Below are 21,745 nucleotides of genomic sequence, written 5' to 3' on the forward strand. Positions count from 1 at the left end.
GAGGTTCAACAAGGACAAGTGCAGAGTCCTGCACTTAGGACGAAAGAATCCCATGCACTGCTACAGGCTGGGGACTGACTGGCTACATGGCAGTTTTGCAAAAAAGGACCTTGGGATTACAGCGGACGAGAAGTTGGATATGAGTCAACAGTGTGCCCTTGTTGCCAAGAAGGCTAATGGCATATTGGGCTGCATTAGTAGGAGCATTGCCAGCTGATCAAGGGAAGTGATTATTCCCCTCTATTCGGCACTGGTGAGGCCGCATCTGGAGTAATGTGTCCAGTTTTGGGCCCCCCACTACAGAAGGGATGTGGACAAATTGGAGAGAGTCCAGCAGAGGCCAACGACAATGATTAGGGGCTGGGACACATGACTTATGAGGAGAGGCTGAGGGAACTGGGCTTATTTAGTCCGCAGAAGAGAAGAGTGAGGGGGGATTTGATAGCAGCCTTCAACTACCTGAAGTGGGGTTCCAAAGAGGATGAAGCTAGGCTGTTCTCAGTGGTGGCAGATGACAGAACAAGGAGCAATGGTCTCAAGTTGCAGTGGGGGAGGTCTAGGTTGGATATTAGGAAACACTATTTTACTAGGAGGGTGGTGAAGCACTGGAATGGGTTACCTAGTGCGGTGGTGGAATCTCCATCCTTAGAGATTTTTAAGACCCAGCTTGACAAAGCCCTGGCTGGGATGATTTAGCTGAGGTTGGTCCTGCTTTGAGCAGGGGTTTAGACTGGATGACCTCCTGAGGTCTCTTCCAGCCCTAATCTTCTATGATTGTATGACCCAAAGACCCATGCAACAACTCCCCTCCTGCCAGCCATGCAGGCTTTGGGAAAGGAACTGTAGGGAGGAGCCAGCCAGAGACTAAAGCTTGCAGAGTAGCTGCCAAAAACTGTACAGGCAGGGACTGACAATGTCAGCAGGCTGCTCGCTTTATTTTTCATTCTGGACAGTCTCTTCCTTGTGCTGACTGGCTGGTTGCTCTAACCTCTCTTTTGTGGCCTCTTTACTTCTGCCTCCCTCCACCTACCCTCCATGCTCCCCTTCTTCCTTCTTTTCTTCAGGGTCTCTTTGTCTTTCTGTCTAGGCAATCCACTTCTCACTAAACCCCTCCCAAAGGATTAAAATAATAACAAATCAAACAATCGTGGCACCAACGTGCTGTTTGCAAACCACCAGTCAGCTTGTCCACTCTGTCCCTTGCCCTTGCCCTGGGTCTGTCCTGTTTATTAGATGATAAACTCTTCAGGGGAGGGACTGGCTGCTACTCAGTGTTTGGGCAGTGCCTAGTGCAATGGGGCTGCATTTGCGGCTTGCCTGTCAAAATGTAATAAAACTAATGATGTTGGTACTGCAGCAGCATTGAGAGTCCCCAGCCAGCCTGGAAGCTCCACGCTACTAGATGATGTGCCCATGTGCTCTTCCCTGAAGAGTTTACAATCTTAGAAAACATGGTGCATGAAGAGCACGATTGTGTGTGAAAAGAGGTGAGGGGAGATTGAGATACCATCAAATAGATGCAGCTTTTATATACACTTGGTTTTTTATTGTTATAAATAGAGGATGTAACTAACTATTCCCAGTTCGTCATTAACCATTGTTAATTAGCTGATTTCTTATAAGTGTTGTGGCAGAGAACAGGCCTTGTTTTAATTTTAAGTAACACTAACCACCAAACCAAGCTAGGCTGGGGACAGGGAGCTGGGCCCTGAGGAGCACAGGAGGGAGCTGAGGAGATGTATTCAAATGGGAGGGGGAGAGGCAGGTAAGAGAGCCAGCTGGGTAAGGGGCAGGAAATGGACAGAGCAGGATAAAAGGACGGAGCTACAGGGAAAGGGTGGGTAGCGAGCAACAGGGAGGGGGTTGAGAGGTGGGAGAGTAAGTGGGACAGAGCTAGTAGAAAGTGAGCATGGGACAGTGATGGGGGCCCAAGTATCACTCCTGTCTGAGCTCAGTCTCTGGGCAGGCCTGATCAGCAGAGCTGTAAGCAGCTCATGCAGCTTGTCTTGGCAGCCCCTGGGTTTAGTTTAGAACCAATTGCTGGTGGAAGGTACTTACGCTATTATTTTGAATTTCATTTTCAAAAAGCCCATGTGCTGGTGTTGGGAAGGCTTAGGGCTGGTGGTGTGAGCGACTGCCATTTTGGGTGAGGGGTATCCCTACACGCAAGCCCACTGAGCTATAAAATACTACATGTGACTGTTCCCGTTTAAGAAGAACAGTCCTTACTTTTATAGTCAAATATCATTTCTTCATTGCTTGCTTGTCCATACATGTAATGCACTCCTGTTGTGCACGCACCCCATGTGCTCAAGATCGGTCTTTGGCCTGAGGCAGTGCATGAGCCCTGCATGTCTTCATGCTCCCATGCCAAGGGCATAACAGGCAGGACAGACCATCCATCATTCAGTTCATTCTCATCACCTGTGGCTGCAAGAGGGAATGCCTCAGCATCCACATTTCAATGCACCCTTTCTTTTCTCAGTCTGTGTAGATAGTTGTGTAGACATTTCAATGATAGGTAAAGTGTGTAGTGACTTATTGACAAGCAGATTTCTATCAAAGATAAACCCTTTATTATGAACAGGAACTGTGTACAGCAATGAGGTAACAGAACTTGCTACTACTCTATGTAGCTGCAGCTTGTGACTGCCCTGTCCTGGGCTTCTTTGTTTCTGACCCCAGCAGGAAGTGTGTCCCAATGCCCCAAAGACGGCATCTAGAGTGTACAGGAAGCATGGGATAGGTGTACTTCCTGGAGGACTTACTCCGTACCACAGTGAATTAGGATAATTTCCACTGGGCAAGTTTTTTATAGTTTTTTTGATTTTCTTCAGTCAGGATCGTCCTGGTGCTGGGGTTTGGAGATGTCCCATCTTAAGTCACCAGGTTTTAAGCATTGCTCCACTCGCAAGGCAGCAGTTGTGATTAAGGACAAACACATCGGTTGCCTTTTTTATCCTGGGGGAGCTCATATCCCCAACAAATCATCGGTGTATAAATGCTTTTCTAAAAGGACTTTAAAGGCAAGTTGGGGGGTGCATCTTAAAATACTTTTGTCAGACTGCTTCAGGAAGCAGGGCTCTGATCTGGGCAGGGCAGAACCCCCTGGAAAAGTTCCACCTCAGTTGAGAAGTGCCCCCGTGGGTTCAAGATCCACTAGCTCCTGTGCTCCATTCTAGCTTCAGATTCTGATAGGACTGTCAAAGCCAAGTCCTCAGACAAAAAGGAGCATCACTGATCTGTGAACAGCAGGGGAAGATCCCACTGGGGATTCCCAGTAAAAAGAGGTCCAAGTATCCTCACCACTCTTGATTGAAGGAGACTCTTAAGGGCCAAGCTGGACACCACAGGAGCTCTGAGGGAGCATGGTACTGGGACACCAGCAGCACAGTCTCAGGATTCAAATCAGCTGCCTCTGGTGCTGAAGCCAGAGCATTGGGGGCTACCCCTGTATTAAGTGCTTCAATCAAGTGCTCTGTATTAAGTGGTATTATCGTACCACTTCCATCAGTTCTAATCTCTTCAATGCTGCTCATTTGATGGCAAGTGTGTCAGTACCAGGCATGTCAGCACCACTGACCTGGATCCTTTCTACTTTCAGATCAAGATTCATGGCACCATCCCTATTTGCTTTCAATGTTCCAGCGTGGCCCTATTGGAAACCCTAAGGTCACACTTCCAGACTGGCTTGTGGCTCTCGGTCTACAAGCTGCATACTTCCATATCTCCATCCACACAACAAACAGGAAGTATCTAAGATTTCAGGTGGGGCAGAACAACTATCAACACGGAGTCCTGGCTTTTGGTCTCTCTACAGCACTGAGGGTGTCCACCAATGTTCTAGCAGTTGTTGCTAGAGCTGGGCAAGAAACAGTTTTTCTGTCCCATGAAAATTTTTGAGATTTTGACATTTTTCCCCATCCTGAATTGGGATGAAAAGTTAAAATCTTAAAAAAATTCACAAACCAACCCCCCCGCCCCCAAAGCATAAGCATCAAGGTCTGATGCCACTTTTGGCAGAGCTGTGCTGCAATCTTTGTTTAAGTAGACTCCATGCACCCACCCTTGTTACAGGTCACTGCTTGTTAGTGACCAAGTGTGGACTGTATATGGACAAGCACTCAAATAAGAGAGAAAAATTACTTACCTTACAGTTGCTGGAGTTCTTTGAGGTGTGTTGTCTGTGTGTATTCCATGATCCACCCTCCTATTCACTACTATGGGGTCCTACAACATCTGGATTCTGCCGTGATGAAGGAACTGAATAGCGATTGGGCCTGTTCCACCCTTTATGCCCTCATTACTGGAGCATGCGGAGACTCCCTGTGCATGCCTGGCTCCAACAAGCACTGACAGACTGTGATCTCCAGCACATAGGGTGCAAGTGCACCAAGAACGGAATATATGTGGACAACTTATCTCAGAGAACCAGTAAGGTAAGTAACTCCCCCCCCCCCCATTCTGTCCTTATGGAAATCTCTCCTAATCCAGTGTATTTTAATTGAGTCAAAAGGTGTCTCTCTAAATGTTGGTAAATTATACAGCTGAATCAGAGGTTTCTATCTGGACACAGTCAACAAATTTAGTGGCAGGAGCATTCTAAGATTTTTGCTTGTGACTGAAAGAAGACACCCTTACACATGTAGCTCTAAGAGAGCGAGCATATCTCAGTGAGCAATTCCAACATCTGTAATTGTGTTTCTTTAGTTCAGCTGATTATAATTTAAGCAGTGAGCTCAGTGTTCTATGTTCATTCTGTCTGTGTATACACCTCCTTCTTTAGCCTCAAACTCTGGATGAGGGTAATTTATAAACTCTGAATGTAAATGAAGAGATGTTCAGCTAGTGATGGCAACTGGCTGTTACCATCCCCTTAAAAATGCTCTTTCTAGTTCTCTTGCTGAGTTTCCATTGTTTCTTCTATTCCCAAATAGCACAAAAATGCCCAAATTCCCTTATTTTTAAGTTAATGTAAAAGTTTAAAGACAGGACTCAAATTCTAACAATGATAGCTTAGCATGCCATATAAAACCCTTAGATCACAAAAAGAATCGTAACCCTTCACAAATGATCACAGTTTGATTAAACCAAAGCACAACTGCTCTGCAGCACCATCTGGGGACACTGAGGTGTACATTTAGAACCAAGCATTCAAAATTGTCCAAATTTAAAGCTATGCAAATAACTGATTTTTCAGTTCCTTTGTAATACCAAAAACTCAGGGGGAAAATAGTTTTGGGTCCACCCAAAATGAAAGTTAAAAAATTTGGGCAAACCAAAAAGTTGAAAACATTAATTTGATCTGAAACAAAACATTTTGTTTTCATTTAAACATTTTTCAAAACAAAATTGTTTAGATTTTTGTGGTTATTTTTGTTTGACCAAAACAGTTAGGTGAAATCAACTGTTTTCATGAATTGTTTTGGTTGACCTATATCTGCATTTTTATTTTTTTATTTATTTTTTGGGGGTGAAAAAAAGTTTTGGCCAAAAAATTTCACCCAGCTCTAGTCACAGTAACTATTGGCAGTCCAAAAGAATATTTAAAAAAGGATTTTGTGTCCAGGGAAAATTAGAAATGTTAATAAACTTTTGAAGTGTATGAGTTGGGATACACAACACTTCCCTTAGTGGTGATATAGGGATTATTCTTTTTGCCCTTATCAGAGAGAACATCTCAATTTAAAAGGGCTTGGAAAGTTCAACACTGTTTCCAGAGACATTTTTATACATCTACATTTAGCTTAGGAACCGTAAGATATAAAACCCACAAGGAAATAGACAGTAGAATTGTCTTTTTAACAAACCAAACAAAGCCAGATAGTGGAATTGTACACAGTCTTAATTTTATTAACATGCTGTAGATCATGTTGTCTACTTTGGTAATAAATAGAATAAAAAATTAAATGCATTTTGTTTGGTAGGCAGTGTTCACTTAGTAGAAGCAGCAGAACATTTCTGTTGCAACTATCATGACTTGTTACATAAGCAGTTTGAGTTAAGAGAGTTTTTATTTAAATAGAAGCTTAACATCCTTGTCTTGCCAGAACGCTTCCATGCATCCCAATAACGGTAACTTTGGATGCTAGTGGAGATGTCTCTGGGATACTGTCATTTTTTTTCCAGTTTTACTATAACATGCAATAAAAAGGACTAGTGGCATAAAAAGGAGATGTTTCAAATATAAAACTTCTTTTTATACAAATATATTTTTCTTTATAGTGCATAATCACTCTTAAAATACGGCATTCTCGTAATAAATGTTTGCAACAATATTAAAATAAATAAAATATTCTAGAGAAAAGTTCGGTTGCATCTGAAAACTGCAAAACAGAAGCATATATAAACTGATTCCATTATTAAAGTCTACTTCAAAGTTTTTGTTCTTTATACAAACTATGATAAAAAGCATGTAAAGGTGTCTGACCTAAACACACAGAATATTACTCTTCAGCTGTTGGAAGTCCTGCCATTTACTACAAGGGGACTGCCCATATTAACATGGACTCCACCCAATTAGTGTTTGCAAGGCTGGGCCAATAGTCTCCTAGATTCCAAAAGGAAATATTAACTCCCATGATCATCTTTTAACTGCTGAGAAATGACGGATGTTGAGCAGCTTGCAAGCCAACATCCTCTTTTTCCTTCATTCTCACCTGCATGCTTGGAGCTGTGCAGTGTTATGAAAGGGCATTTGCCTTTTCTGCAGTGCTGAGATACAGTAAGTGCCTGAAGAATGAGTAGGAGGAAATATTCTGAGTGGGTCACTGGTGCTTTCTCAACCCCTTTTCAGGGAGTAAGTGAACCTAAAACTATCATTGTACATTTTTGATTTTAGTGTTTTCCATTCAAGTTTGATTTTTTTTAACATTCCTCCTCTGCCACCTTCCCCTCCTCCCAAACACACGTCAGCAAAAGTTTTGAAAATTTGATGAAATGATTAAGTTGGTCTAAACGGGTTCCTACCTCTGCCCATCATCTACTTTTGTTCCACAGTAAAGCAGCTTTTACAAGGAAGCCCGGCTTATCAGAACAAGTGGTAAATCTTCAAGGATATGTAATGCCTCACACACAATTTGACCATTGGAGGGCAGCCATTTCCATAAATGTCATTTAATGCCTCCTGAAAGTTTGAATCTGTGCTTGTTCCTGCAATTTCAGTGGTGTTGGTCACGCTTCTCCCGTTTTTGAGGTACAGTACTGTATTCCCCCAAACTCCACCAGTTAACTCCTAAGAGGAAGCGTTTCCACCCATTCTCACAGCCTGGTCTCTTGCACTTCTTCCTCTGTCTCTTCCTGCAAGGCACTGATTTTGGGTCTAGACTTGCGCTTGCTTGAATTCCTGCGGTGTAGTGGGAATATCTTCAGGCGATCAGAGTAGCTGATCGCCTGCCTGAAGGAATTCTTTTCATTCAGCAGCTTCTGGATCGACTCGTATTGCCGCACTTTATTCTCTTCTATTACCTAATGAAACATGTTCGTTCAATTAGACCTATATCAATAGTGCTGATAGAATTCAGTTAACTAAATAAACTAGCGAGGTAGCACAGACTGATAGGAGGGAAAACTTCAAGGACTTACATTGGGAAAAGAGCAAAAAAGCTGTCTTTACATAGTTTGAAATGTGAAATGACTGACAAATTTTCATTACAAACCAGAAGAGGAGTTTTAAAATTATGGTGTTTGGGAAATGTTCCTGGTGCTCAGTTTCAAAAATGGTCCTTTTTTCTCTCTATCTTTTTAGCTCATCTTAACTATGAAAGGTTTGACCTTAATCTCCCAATATGTTTTGGTTTATTGGCATTGCTGAAAGGTGTCTTCTTGTATTTTGGTGGGGGCTGGAGGAATCCAGGTGCAGTTCATGAGGGAATTACAAAGAGTTATATTATAAAGAGCTTCATAATATAATAAATCCACTCCAAGGTAGGCAAGGAAGGGGTTAACCAGGGGCTTATTAAAGCAGGGATATACAAAAAAGCACTGAAAGGTTGGTGGAAGGGAACCAAGGGGGAGGGCTTTCCTGCCTCAAACTCAAGCTGTGTTTACACTACGGAGACTATATATATCCATGTCAGTGTAGCTATGTCAGCATAACCCTGTAGTGTAGACACAGCCTACACCCATGGAAGGAGTTTTTCCATCAGTATAGGAACACCATCTCCCCAAATGAAGTTAGCTGTGTCGATGCACCCATTCTTCTGTTGACATAGCTGTGTGTACACCGGGGTTAGGCTGCATCTTTCACACCCCTGACCAATGTAGCTATATCAATCTCACTTTCAAATGTAGATCAAGCCTCAGGCTAGGAAGCAAGCAGGAACTGACCCTCTTGCTATGCTGTTTAAAAGAGACTGTGTAAGTTAAGGATTGTTTGCCATTCTGCTATCCTTTGTTTGCTTTTTTTTCTGGGGTATTTTGGACTTGCCTGAAGAAAGCTCCAGTCCCTTTATGGGCTTGTCTACACATAAGCCGCTACAGTGACACACCAGCATGTTCTCCTGTTGGCAAAGGTACTCCTAGGTTGAAAGGAGAATTCTCCCATTGAGTAGCACTGTCTACACTGGGGGTTAGGTTGGTTTAACTGCGTCACACGATGGGTGGATTTTTCACACCTCTGAGCAACCAGTCTAATTTCCTGCCATTGTCACCCCAATGAGGGGCAGGACACTGGGATGAGGTGCATGGGGGTGTTAGCACAGCACAGAGTCAGGGCCAGCCCCTATGTGAGAGTGTGTTTAGTGCCCCCAATTGCTTTAATCCAGCCCCAGAAGTGGGAAGAGGGAAAATGTGAACAGGCATGGAGCTGGGGGCAGACTGGTGTTAGGGCTGGGTCTAGGGGGCAAAGAGCTCTGCTACCTGATGTTGCAATGGAGAGCTTTGGGGGAAGGAAGGAAGAGGGGTACATGGAGACTTGCAAGGAGTGATGAAGGGAAGGTACAGCAGACTGAGGGGACCTGGAATGTACCTGGGTTATCAGGAGTATGGAGGGGGATAGGGAAAAACACCACATTTTACCCACGTTGTGCTTTAAAAGGTTAAAAACATCCAGTTATAAAACTTTGAGCCTAAACATATTTTGTGTGGATAAAACCTCTCTCCCTCCACTGTCCAATATCCCATCTTCTCCCACCCAGTTTGTATGGACTTGATAGAGTATATTTCCATTACAGGGCAAGACCAGGGGGAAAAGATATGGCTAGGTATATGGTGTACATTGCATGGATGATAGTGGTACTTGGGGAATTGACTGGATCCCTTATCTTTTCATTTCCAGACATTCTCATTTTTTAAATTAAATAGTTCTTAAATGTTTGGAAAGAATGTATATTTTCTGGGTGTTAGCAGAACTCCACTGAAATACACTTTAACTGTGTGTTAGAAGATTTTTGTTTGTGAATTAAAATGTATAACTAGAAAGGACCTTAATGAATCAGGCTCCACGATGGTCTATGCGAAGAACTCCATCTTTTACATGAGTGTACAGTCCAGTATATAGTATAACAATAGTGGTTCAAAAGGGGTATATCTCATGTATTGCATAGTCCACTTCCGTTTCAGATTATACTCGTCCTATCCAACTGCATAGTAATGCAACTCTAAAACTGCTTTACATTAAAGAGAAAACCATGCACTTGACAAAATGTATATGGAGGAAAACATTCTGAGCTATATTGTAGCAAAAGAAATATTAAAACATCCCCTCTCTCTGAGAGCCAGGAAAGTATACAGGAAAATATCTGATTTTAAGAGCCACTTCTCAGCTTTCACACACAGTTCATCCCGTTTTCTTTACTAGCCATTGTTATCTACTGAAAAACATAACTACAATACTGGCATTTCCTTAACAAATGATTAACAGTTTTTAACACAGAAAGGAAATTTCAGGTTGTTTCTAGAGAGAAACACAGCAGTCTAACCATCTTAGGCAGGATACTTCTGTTGCAGTTCTCTAGTTACTCTTCTGCCATATGTCCTCAGATTAATTAAAAACAGGTACAGACACCTGCATATTTGTTGTAATAATGTACAATAAGATGACAATTCTTAGGCACTTCCAGCCAATTAGAATAAAGAAGGCACCAGGTATTTGAACTGACCCCGGGCAGCAGATATGGCTAATCTAACCATAGAAGAGTTACTTAAAATACTGTGCAAAGCCCATATCTGTCAATTATAGGGAAATCACTTTAAAAAGATACAGCACTTACCAAAAATTGCTGACATTCCAACATTGCTTCTAGTCTGTGTTCTGAGAGTATTACTGTACAGTTTGCAAATGCATGCTTGAGTGTTTTTCTAATCACCTGGAAGGTTCTGAAAGATAAAACAGTTTTGGCATGTAGAATGTTATACAGAAATTGGCACATTTTAGGAAATTATCAACTTACAGCCTTTTAATACTGAGCTGCACAATGTAAAGATTTCAGAATGACACACACATAAAGTTACACTCCTGCTACATAAATTGCAATTATAAAATTTAAGTTGTAATTAAAATTATTTGACACATTTTTATAATTCTACAATGTATATTGAAATTTATGATGTCCCTTTTAGTAAATGTGCTATCCAGTATTATCATTATTTTGGGGTAATTCCCCTATTTCTCTGGTTTGGCTAGAGATGAATTGAACTAGTTCATATTCTACCAAACACAGCAGTGGTGTTTAGTTAGGCCTGTGATTTTCACCATTCAGTGTATTAACAAGTGTGTATCCTGTGCTATCATAAAGTGCCACACTCAGGATATGTCTCCACTGCAATTAAAAACATACGTCTGGCCCGTGCCAACTGACTCAGGCTTGCGCAGCTCGGGCTGCAGGCTGTTTAATTGCAGTGTAGATGTCCGGGCTTGGGCTGGAATCCAGTGTCTAGGACCCTGTGAGGTGGGAGGGTCCTAGAGCGTGGGCTAAAATAATAAGAGTGGTGGTGTTAGCGCTAAACACTGTTTGTATTCACACACGCTGACAATTATTGACTTATTTGAGGCTCTGGCACCTTGAAAAGGCATCAGAATTAACAAATGTCTTCCAGTCTGTAATCTTTCAATGGCCTGCGGTTTTTCTCATTCCATATTGTCCAGTGGACAATATCTAAGGTATTAATATCTCTACAAGGTGCTGTCTCTCAGACTTGCAGTTCCTAAGAATTACATCCAAAAATGAGTGCCATTATAGGAGACACTACCAGGGAGAGGCACTAGCAATTGAGAAATGGTTTCAGAACAACTGAAACAATTTGGTACTTGATCAAATATATTACAAGAAAGAAGTATTTTGCACATGCAGTCGCTGCTTTTTATAGGCTGAAAATATTTTTATTTCAAACCAGTAAAAGACACTGTTATAGCAGTCAAGTGGCTATACAGTGAATGAATTCATCACAGGAATTCTCTCTCCTTTTTTTTTTTTTTTTTTTTTATCCCTCGCACTTGCCTCAGTGAACATTTAACCAAATATTACAGTTTTTGCTCTGGTAGGGAGATTGTTTAAAAAGTTTCAGACAAAAGATAAAGTGTTTTTATTGCTGAGTTATAAAGCTCTAAAATAGGAGTTCGTTCCAGGCAACTGTCTCATTTCCTTGTGCTCCCTCTAAGCTGTTTGCTAGATCCACCTCTTCACTACAGCCTTACACTTATATTGTGAACTCTCTGGGGCAGAGATTGTCTTTGTTATATGTTTGTAGAGTGACTAGCTTAATGGGGCCTTGCCCTCCCGGTGCTACTGTGCTGGAAATAATAATTAGTAATCATAACAATAACATGCTCTCATGTATTGAGCACAGGGTTAACAGCCCGGAATTCCTGGGTTTCTAATCCTAGTTCTGACTAGCTTTGTGGCCTCAGTCAATTCCCTTAACCCCTTTGGGTCAAACTGAGACTTCATATAGTTAATGGAGTTGTAGTCATGCATTAGGGATGAATTTGGCCCTCTGTGTTAGTTTCCCCACACATAACGTAAGTACCTACCTCCCAGATGTGGTGTTTGTTTGAAGTAAGTTGTAAATATTTTTATTAAGGGGTAAATTGTGACTTGAATTGTACACCCACACAAGGGAGTAAAAACCCAGGGGAGTACCTAGACCCTCTGACTGTGTAGGAGTAAGTGGGGATACTTGCCTGCTTACTCTCTCCTGGGAACAGCTAGGCAGAGAAAAGTAGGGAATGGCACTCTTCTTTCTACCATGCACACTCTGGCAGAGTAGCTGAGCCCAATGCAGGGGTAGTAATGTACCACTGGTACAGCTCACCTGTAAATTACTTATCTTCCTGGACCAAAGAGAAAGCAGGGGCAGGACCGCGTGTAAGGCACAATGATTCCCAGGGTAGCTACTGGGATGGTACAGTTTATGTACCATCCCTTGCTCAGGGCTGTACCTTAAGTTGAAATCTAGCCCTAAAATGAACTAGAAATATGACAAAATAACTTTCTCTGCTGTTCTGCCTCACTGACTTCCCTACCTCACACTGGAATATAGTAAAAAATCAGAAAAACTTACATAGGATCAAGATGAGCACTTGGTTCATCAAGCAGCAGGATTTTAGCTTTACTGAGAACTGATCTGGCGAGACACATCAATTGTTTGTGCCCGTGGCTGAGGACATAGCCACCATCTAGAAGAACAAAATCAAGCTGGCCTGGAAAATGCTCTATTACAGACTTCAGTCCAACCTGCAGGAGATAAAAATCAAAGGAGAAAGCTGTATGACAGAAATTGGTACTGCTGGTTCTTTGTTGCAGCAACCCATCCTTTTAACCCCTCTGCCTTTTGATTCTGAGACTGAGCAGAAAATGTGAATTGAAGAAATGAGAATCTTTGGTATAAAATTATTCAAAACAAAGAGTTGGAAGAAGTGAAAGATCATGCATTTTTGATTCAGACTGAACACTGGGGTGTATGTCAGAACATTGAGAGTTAAAGTTGTTTGCTTATAAGACATAATGAGATTTGGTGTTTTGACCAAAACATTCTGAGTCTAAAAGGAAAGCAATTCATTTTATTCAGTGGTGATGTGCGTCACCAGTAATGCTGAGGGAAGATGTTTCCAAAAGCAGCCGGGGCTCCTTAGTTACTAGGAGTAGAAATCTCACACAGCACACTACACCAGCAGAGAAAATAACACAGGTCTCCAAAGCAGTTGTAACCATGGCTTTGAGACTATTTCCATCCACTTCTTCCTTTGTCTGAAAGATGACAAGAACACCACACGCTTTAGCATGTTTCCCCAAAATGCCTAGACAATCTTTGGCCTGCACAATCTTTCACTGGCATCGTCAGAGAAACTTTTACCTTACCAACTGCTTTTGTGAATTTCAAAACTCAGAAATGTGCATTATTGTATTGCTATAAGCTATGCAACAACTTAACTTACAGTAAAACTGAAAATAGTAGTTATAAAGGGCAAAACTGGTTTTGTAATTTTGCAACTCATTTTCATTCTGTATCATAAGGCAGGAAGAATTCCAAATCCACTTCCTTTTCATCTAATACGGGACCTCTAGCAAAGAAGAATTCCTGAGCCTAGATGATGAAGTTCTGAAGAATTCAGTTTGGCTTTTGGTTTGATTTGGTTTTTTTCAGCAGCATACCAGCTGTGTGCAGGTCACTGCTCACTTCTTCACTCCTCAGCTATCTGCTCATTCACTGAGCCAACTGATACAAGTAGAAAGGATGCTTTCATTCTAAAACAATGTCTGTGCTGGTCACGGGGCCAAATTCTGTTCTGATGTACATTCTTTGCAGCCCTTCTGATTCTGACTGAGAGCAAAATTTGGCCTAGGGAGTCTACATGGCACTGTAACATGATGATGCTGAAATATTGTGCCAGCGTAGTCCACACACCACCTGGGTGTGGTGTAGTGTCACTGAGACCACTTAGAGATTAATGAGTCTGCTACAGCCTTAGCAAACAGACAAGTGGCTTTTAGCTTATGCAGTAGAGGCTCATGCATTTAGCTCCAAAGATCCCAGGTTCGATCCCGCCCACAGACAACCAGAGTCTATCGGTGTTACATCAGCACCACAATAAAATGTTCAAGTTTAGTCATTCCATACTTTGACCTTGAACCACAAAAGTACTTACGTCCCTAAATCCAGGTTTATGTGCCTAAATGTCAGTTTCAGGCTTCAGTGCAATTCACAAAAATCCAGCTGAACCCAGTGGGGGCCTACGTTTTTGCAGTATAGTTCCCTAGACAAATATATTTCTGCCTCTGGGCATGCGCACTATTGCCTCCCTCTAGGCAGCTGAGCGTTTTTCTCCTGCCTAAACCACAGAGTAAATTACAAACCAGGGGAAGATAGGTGCTTGGCCATCTTACTCACAGGCAGAGCCTGAGCTGCTAGGTGTGCTCGGAGGCTGGCTACTGCATCAGGTCCTCAGGTGAGTTCACACAAAACAGCTTGGGGGGGGGGGTGAAGGTTGCAGCAGGGGGACTTGATCCTGGTCACCTACATCCTGGGTTAATGCTCTAAAAGCCAGGCTGTGGACCCATTCTCATGCTTGTGTGCTTTCTCTCTCTCTCTCTCTCTGGCTGAAATGACTCTAATTATTTATCCAGAATGCAACAGCTTCAACAGGAGAGATTGAGGGAGACCTACATCAAAATATCCCATAGGCTGATGACTAAGCCATGCACCTGAGAAGTGGCACATCCAGTTCAAATCCCTTCTCCTCATCAGGTGAAGGGGGGGCCTTGAACTCAGGGTCTCCTGCAACCAAGATCAGTACCCTAGCCACTGGGCTAAAAGTTATGAGGAAACTTTCCATCCTAACTTCTTGGGGCAATGCCTTAGATGCCTAATACTAAAGAGGGTTCACAGCTGAGAATTGCTAGCCAATTTAGGTACCTCCATGCAACCTAGACTTAGATAACTATCTCTGAGACAGGGGCAGGGTTTAGCACACATTCCTGTTAGCATCTCCCAATTGCTAGCTTAGTTGGCTCCCCACTTGCATGCTGGGTTTTGTGGATTTCATTCTAAAGTGCCTCTCTCTCCTCCTGTACTGTATAGGGAGCCGAGGCACCTAACTCAGGCTTTGCAAATTGCAGTGAGTTCTAGTGGCAAAAGTTAAGCATTGCAACACTCAACATCACAACGCCAAAGTACCACTGTGAATCTAGGCCCTTGATCTTAAACGTGAGTTGCAAAGAAAGTTTAAAAGTGATGTTGACTTCAGCAGTAGCTGCTGAATGTCCTCACTGCACCCTGCAGCAGCTAAAGTGGAGCAGAAGCATTTAACACAGGAACAAGTAAAAATTAACTTTCTTTTTATGTTGTCCTCTCCAAGTCACATCAGCTGTTTGTAGCATTCTCTAACAAACCAGCTTTCAAGAGAGCACAGAGTCCATACACAATCAGATCAGGCCTATTTTTTAAAAATGCATAGGATGATTCTGTAACATTTCTGTTTCACTGCTCTTTGTTTTACATTTTTCAGTTTATTATTTTATATGCTAAAAAACTGAGAAGGGCAGGTTTTTTTTTTTTCTTAAAGGGAATTTCCTGACTCCTTGTGTTATGTCCCAGAATGGCCGCTGCTCCCTAACAATGCACTTTCAAATAAAAATTCTTCTTGGTGTTGTAAATAAGACCTAGCTCTTTAAAAATCTCCTTTTTAGTTTATACCTGGAAAAGAAATTCCCAACCAAAAAACACCACTAGAATTTGCTTGTCTATTCAGCAGTGGGAGCAGTGTCCCATGCCTGGGACTCGCAGGCTCCTAGAAGACTAAGTGAGGAGAGCCCAGATCGCTCTTCCCTCTCAGCTACGCCTGCTTGAAAATGTTATGTCAAATTTTAGTGACTGGAAAATTGTTTTTTGACAAAACTAACATTTTCACAGAAAGTGTCTGCATGTCTCAATAAATATATAAAATAATTTTTAAACGTGTCTTTTTCCATTTGGAAACCAAAATTTTCACTCAAAAATAAATATTAGTTTTTGGATAAAAATTCAATTTTTCCATTGAAAGTTTTGACATAAGTGGGACCCTCCCCCATCATTTTAGTCAAAATTTTCCACAGGGAGATAAAATAATTCTGATCAGCTCTAGTCTGAACCTGCAGCCACTAACCAACTCCCACTTCTCATCCCTGGAACTTCCACCACAGTCTGTCTAGGGGGATGGGAAGGAACAATTATGGTGCTCTCTTCCCTGGAATGTGGGGAAGAAAAAGAAAGAACCTCCTGCTGTGGACTTTGTGAGCAGGGAGAGAAATCCAGCCAAGCCCTGGATGCAGGAAGCAGACTGTGCCCCACTACCCGAGTTGCCATAAGTCCAGGAGACAAAAAGGGGAAGAGAATTTTTCTGGTGCTGGTTGGCTGGCTCTCTTGTCCATTCCATGGGGTGAGTGGTGCAGGGGAGACAGTGGCCAGGTGGGGTGTTTGAGGGAGGTCGTGATTGAGCAGAGCTGACTGGGAAGAAACAAAATGGGGACTGATAATGAATGGGGAAGAAGGTAGCGAGAGCCAGAGGCAGGGATAAACTGTTGGAAAGAGGTATGTAATGGGGTGTACAAAATCTTCAGGGCTTTACAGGAGCACTCCCTTGTACACAAGACTCTCCGCCCCCAATTGTCTAGCATGGAAAGAAACCCCAGAGAAGGCATAGGAACAGATTAATGCCTTGGATCTGAACTGAGGAAGTTTTGGGAATAAAGGCCCCATTTGTAAGCCCCAGAGTCTGATCAGGACTAGCAGATAAATGGAGCTCCTGAAAAGTGAACTAGCAGAAGTTCATTGCTGAATCTGCACTAATGGGAACAGGTGATACTCATCACTTGATCAGGAGCTCATGGGAAGAGCTGGCTTTCTCTTTGAAGGGGAGAGAGTGAGAGCCGGGACCTAACTCTTCACTGCCTTGTATGCTGTCATCACTAAGGTTAAGATTTTGTTGTGGGGTGTTTTTATTAAAAGTCACAGACAGGTCCTGGCCAATAAACAAATCGTCAAAGCCTGAAGCCCTTCTGTGAGGTGGCTGACAGCCCGAGCCCTGCCGGGGGGGGGGGGGGGGGGGGGCTGAAGTCATGGAGGCTCATCTAAACGCACAAAATCCGTGACCTCCGTGACGGTCTCATAGCCTTAGTCATCACTTATACCTGTGCAAAGTGAAGTGTGAAGTGCTACCAGAGCTATCTTACAACCACTCTGAATAGCATTAAATGACACCTAAGCAGGACTGTGGGGAAGCAGGTTCAAAAATCTCATCAGAGAAGGACCTCCTTATGTTCCAAAAGTGATTGGTGTGTGTCCAGCTTATTTCTGGGCTGTATGTTCCTTTGGGTTTGTAGGTAATTATGCTGCTGGTTACACAAAAGTTGAGAGTGACCAGAGAGGTTGGCGACTATTGCCTGGATCCTGAAGCTGGCACCTTTTGAACTAAATCTACACAATGATGTGTGGCCCTCCTCAAGAGAGAGAGACTCCTAATGTTTGACACAGACTCTTGGAGGTTGCCATGGAAACAAGGGAAGGAGAGACTAGTGGTGATAAAGATGGAAAAAGACTGTTGGGATTGGCAATGCTGTACCATAAATTAATTATCCAGTCAGATATGCAGATACCAGACAGTGAAAGGTAAGTGCAAAGGTTGTGGTTTGTTTTGTTTTTTGTTCTATCGTCTTGAAATATTGGCAATCCTTACCATGATCTGTACATTATTTATATTTTTATATTTTAATAACAGTTGGCTCTGAGCATATTTTGATTTCTATAGTACTGTTATTTTTGCCCATAAATAAAACTATAGTCATCTGGGGTCCAATCCTGCAAGAATTTATGCATGAACACAAATACATGCACTGTTCATATGCATATATTTAAACATGTACAAGTGTTTTCAGGATAGAGACTCTGGTTTGCATAGTACAAGCTTATCTTTAGTTGAGGAAACTTTGTACTAACTTTTCCATTAAAAACATGGGTTTATGTATCCTGGGGAGCTTGAAGGAACATTACCAAATCATCAATGTAGCAAGAAAACCATCAATTTCTACCAGTTTGGTAAAATCGAATCTAAAGCTCCACTATGTTTCCTCCATTCCCATGGGACTTCTGGGTTTGTTAATCCCATCCCAGAATGCATCTTTCCATGACATAAGTTGCTGCATGTGTTGGAAGGAGTGATGTCACAAAATGCTGCATTCTGAGTTGTCTTTAATAAGCCAAGAAGTGCTAGGGAATTGCAATGACTGAAAAACATTTTTGATAAAGATTAGTTAAAACTTATTACTGTGCTGAATGCCCGTCTTTGATTCTTATCCCCAAGGCAGCCCTGCTAGTTGGGATACGAGGCACCTATTAGGTTGCTTTTCATTTCAACTTTATAGTTCATCTTTAAAGATTCTGATTGAAAGTTATGTCTTCTAGTGACATTTTAATATGACCAGAAAAACAACAGAATCATAAATGGTGCAATGAATTTTCTAAACAAACTTCCTCATCTGTGTTTCTTGCTGGGTCATCCAGCAGAGCCATATCCTGAAACCTCACCTATGCTAAATAATAGATCAGAGCACTCAGACTGTGTTGCATGCAAGTTTTATTAATGTTTTCCTCTACTTGGCTCTGCCAAAAGCAGATTTGTTGGGTAATAAGCAAGGTATTAACCTTTCTCTATGTTTTGTTTCTAAGACACTATGTAATGTAACACAATACAACCACTTGAGCTACATTTTGTTTAATTACAGTTGTGGTTAAGTCATGCACTGAACAGTAACAGGTAGACTTAACGCCCACAGACAGTTCTGAACTGCATACAGACAGTACCAAGTCTGAGTATTTTTAGGGGTTTGGGAGGAGAAAAGAAGAGATTTGGATTATAATGAAAAAATCATAGAATCATAGAATATCAGGGTTGGCAGGGACCTCAGGAGGTCATCTAGTCCAAGCCCCTGCTCAAAGCAGGACCAATCCCCAACTAAATCATCCCAGCCAGGGCTTTGTCAAGCCTGACCTTAAAAACATCTAAGGAAGGAGATTCCACCACCTCCCTAGGTAACCCATTCCTGTGCTTTGAGAGAAGCATTGGAGAAGGTGAGTGAGTAAAAAACCCAAAATCTGTTTAGCATCTCCTTACTGGGGCTGAGCTTTGAAGAATCGAGCATTGCTGAGGGTATAGGCAATTTACACATTGGCTGCAGCTGACTTTCTAGGGGATGTGGTCACTGTTAAAAAGATACATCACCTGCTCAGTACTTAAACTCCAGTTTACAAAGGGTGGGCTATATGTTGTCAATTATCTGCCTACAACATGTCTGTGCAAAGAACTTCCTTTGAAGTCCACAGACTGATGGCAGGCTATGGCCTGGTGATGTAAAGCAGGTGGTTTAAGGAACAAGAAGCAAGGGTAATTATATAAATTTCTAAATCTCTCTTCAATCAGGCAGTGAAAGAACAATTATTAGAAAGACCATCTGCAAAACTGTCTTAGGCCTGGTCTACATATAAAATTTAGATCAACCTAGCTGCATTGCTCAAAGGTGTGAAAAATTCATGCCCCTGAATACCATAGTTAAGCCAATCTAACTCACGGTATAGATGCAGTTAGGTCGATAGAAGAATTATTCTATCATCCTAGTTACCACCACTTGGAGAGATGGATTAACTATAGTGATTGGGGGGGGGGAAATTCCGTCACTGTAGGAAGCATCTACACTGTAGCACTTCGGTGGTATAACTGTGCTGCGATAGTACCCATAGTGTAGACATGGCCTTGATAAGAGCTGTCAAATAGAAGCACCTAATACTTGCCATTTAAACCTGTAATTGTTTGGTTTATACTTATCCTATTTAGACTGTAAACTCTTCTGGGCAGGGACAATGTTTTTTGTTTGAGCACCGTGTTATGTATGATGCTACATAAATAATAATTTTATAGTTATTGAGCAAAATTCCTTCCCACTGTAACTCCCTTTATTACAGGGGAGTTACACAAATAGTATTGATGAACAACACAAATAATATTGAACAGCTTTACCTCATCTGCAACTTTCCATAATTCTTCATCATTCCATTGTCCATAAGGATCCAAGTTTTTCCGAAAAGACCCAGAAAATATAAACACTTTCTGTGGGAGAACAAAATAAATAAGAAATCATTTTAAAACTGCATAGCACACCAAAAGTGTAGATGGTGGGGAAAAAATTGTCAGAAAATGCTGTTTTAATTAAACCAATTTTTTTTTCACAAAATGGTTTTGACAAATTCCCATTTTGGAAAGAAAAAAGTTTTGAAAATGTCAAAATATCCCATTTTGACATTTTTTGAACAAAACTTTTTTTTCATTTCAAAATGACTTTGTATTTTGAAATTGACTTCATTATATATTTTAAAACATTACATAAAATGCTTCTTCAAGTCCAGATCAATTCAAAATATTCTTTTTCAGAATTTAAGTGCCCCCCAAAATTCAGGGCTTTTGTCCAGATTTTGGATAATTTTTTTTTTCTTTCAAATCTTGAGTTTTCCTATGGAACAGAAAATCCATTTACTGACCAGCTGTAACCAAAAGTTACCCGAGCTTCATAACACTTCCTTATGTATCACCGCTATCACTTAACAGAACTGCTGTTAAGTTAAGTGTAACCTTAACAGCAGTTCTGGGCCTCAGTTTAGTTCCAGTGATACTCAGCACATAGCAAAATCTGAGTCATGAGAGGAATAGCAATAATCCATTTATACAGGAGTCTTGCACAACTGACGCTTTCTTCTGCTCTTTTGTGTGCCTGTCAGGGAGGGGTGTGGGAGAGGCTGGAGATTTCTTAATCTTGAGAATGATCTTTCTCCCACTGAAGTCTGTAGGAGTTTTGCCTTTAACTTCAATGTGATCAGAAGCAGTTCCCTTTCTTATTTTTACAGGTATAAGTGAACATCTCTTAGGCCAGGTCTACACCCAAAAGTCAAGTCGACGCAGTTACATTGCTCAAGGGTGTGAAAAGTCCACCCCCAGTGTAGACAGCGCTAGTCAATAGAAAAATTCTTCTGTCGACTTACCTACTGCCTCTCAGGGAGGTGGATTAATTATGCTGATGGGAGAACCACTTCCATCACTGTAGTGACGCTATAGTGCAGTTTGTAGTTTGGAAAGTGATGGCACAGCTGAAATTAAATATTTGCTTAATCTCTTTTTACATTATAAGGGTGTATTCGATTCTGACAGAAATCAAATACTGTACTTCAAATGGCACTGAGATTGCACAACTATTCCTAATGAGATGAAACTAATGTGACACCTGCTGTGTCACTTGATACACCTTATTGCCTATAGCAGACCGAATTCACTGTCAATGAATGTCACAGTATCTTAGTGGGAAATATTATAATGGTTTTGGCTCCTTTCCCTGTGCACACTGAACAAATATTAGTTGTAGATAAAGCTGAGAGCCAATTATTGTCTCTTTATCCCTTTTGTCTTCCTATTGGAAATGTTTATTTAAAAGAAACATATTTTGAAATGAAAGTGATTACAACTGTTTAATTTCTTGCAGAAACTGACTTTTAGCCTTAGTGTGTCTTTTGATGCTTCTAAAAGTGGGACACTGATAACATTAGCTAAAAGCAGGTCTGGCTAGGGGAATACACAGGATTCCCCACATAGTTTGACCAAACAAGCACAATCATAACCTGAGGTGTACCTGGGACTCCAGTCCTCGGGATACCCTAGAGATGAATTACTATATGATGCCTTTGGTCAAATTCCAAAGTGGTTTTGATATGTGTTCAAATAGCCTTAATTCAA

General features: G+C 41.6%; 1 protein-coding gene across 1 annotated transcript in view; it reads right to left on the minus strand.

The window, feature by feature from the left end:
- Nucleotides 1-7,260: 7,260 nt before the first annotated feature.
- CFTR (CF transmembrane conductance regulator) overlaps nucleotides 7,261-21,745 on the minus strand; it is a 134,572-nt gene continuing 120,087 nt past the window's right edge. The window contains exons 24-27 of the mRNA XM_065401426.1: nucleotides 19,985-20,074; nucleotides 12,502-12,674; nucleotides 10,212-10,317; nucleotides 7,261-7,467 (exon numbers count right to left, since the gene is read on the minus strand). Of these exons, the coding sequence (XP_065257498.1) occupies nucleotides 7,261-7,467; nucleotides 10,212-10,317; nucleotides 12,502-12,674; nucleotides 19,985-20,074 (576 nt within the window). The remainder of the gene's footprint in view (nucleotides 7,468-10,211; nucleotides 10,318-12,501; nucleotides 12,675-19,984; nucleotides 20,075-21,745) is intronic.

Source organism: Emys orbicularis, chromosome 1, assembly GCF_028017835.1.
Source record: "Emys orbicularis isolate rEmyOrb1 chromosome 1, rEmyOrb1.hap1, whole genome shotgun sequence".
Lineage (NCBI taxonomy): Eukaryota > Metazoa > Chordata > Testudines > Emydidae > Emys > Emys orbicularis.